Source organism: Vombatus ursinus, unplaced genomic scaffold (genome assembly GCF_900497805.2).
Source record: "Vombatus ursinus unplaced genomic scaffold, bare-nosed wombat genome assembly UNPS02014858.1, whole genome shotgun sequence".
In the NCBI taxonomy this organism is placed as follows: Eukaryota; Metazoa; Chordata; class Mammalia; order Diprotodontia; family Vombatidae; genus Vombatus; species Vombatus ursinus.
The window spans coordinates 659,985-660,998 of record NW_020954636.1 but is presented as its reverse complement, the minus strand read 5'-3'; the positions used below and the strand labels follow the sequence as shown (position 1 = coordinate 660,998).

Below are 1,014 nucleotides of genomic sequence, written 5' to 3'. Positions count from 1 at the left end.
TCTATCTATCTATCTATCTATCTATCTATCTATCTATCTATCTATCTATCTATCTCCCCAGGAGGAAGGCTAGGTTGAAGGTAGGGAGGTACAGCACAAGGTTCTTTTGTCTTTGTTTCTACCTGCCTCTCACACTTGCCCCAGATCAGAGATCTAAGTTGGGTAGCTCAGCTTAATGCATACGAAAGGAATACAGGTTGGTTAAAAGTACATTGTCTCCTCCCAATTTTAGGACCTATGTCAGTATGTTAGTGGAAAAATTAGGTCAGATCTCCCAGTATAGTAACTAGTGTCTTGGGTACTTTTCTTGCCATAGTTTCAGAGACATCTCTTCAATCCATAGTTTTGCTATTTTCTCCCTCTAGTAGAGATTTACAAAGAGGAAAATCAAAGCACAGAAAAAGAAGAGGATTCAGGGTAGGGTCAGGGGCCAACTCTAGATATATTCTCTCTCTCTCTAAAGATCTAGTTCTGTTCACCAGGGATTGGGGGAGAATTGTTAGGGAAGGGGTAGCTTCCCCTATCAGAGGAGAAGAGAGATTTCTAGGTAAAAAGTATGGCATATTGTTATTGGAAGATGGAAACACCGAATGGGTTAATATCTTGAGAAGGAAGTGGGGTCCCTGAGTGTCAAGATGATCCCTTTCTGGCAGACTAGGGGGACAGTGGCTGGGGAAAGGGTGGCTTACATGTCCGTAGCTTCACTGGTCGTCAGTAATTGCAGGGAGAGTCCTAGAAAGATGATTGCAATGCTAGAACTCAGGGTCTGGAGATGGTACATTCTGAAAGACACAGAAAATGCTATCTAAGAGAATTAGGGTACTAACCTAGGGCCCTCTATTTATACCTAGAAAAGTATGGTAGGGCAACTGTTGGGCAGACAACTAGCCAATCAGACTCAGACTCGTACTCTGGCTCCTACTGATCTATGCTTGTCTTCACCAGGTTTGTTTTTCTATACAAAAATGCCTTCATTCAGCACAGGTGAAGTGGCACTGCCCTGGAAGGGAGGAG

The 1,014-nt window shown here is 43.3% G+C and overlaps 1 protein-coding gene across 1 annotated transcript in view; it reads right to left on the bottom strand.

Annotated features, from left to right (window-relative positions):
• PIP (prolactin induced protein) overlaps window positions 1-781 on the bottom strand; it is a 12,166-nt gene extending 11,385 nt beyond the window's left edge. The window contains exon 1 of the mRNA XM_027841253.1: window positions 690-781. Coding sequence (XP_027697054.1) covers window positions 690-781 — 92 coding nt within the window. The remainder of the gene's footprint in view (window positions 1-689) is intronic.
• Window positions 782-1,014: the final 233 nt, after the last annotated feature.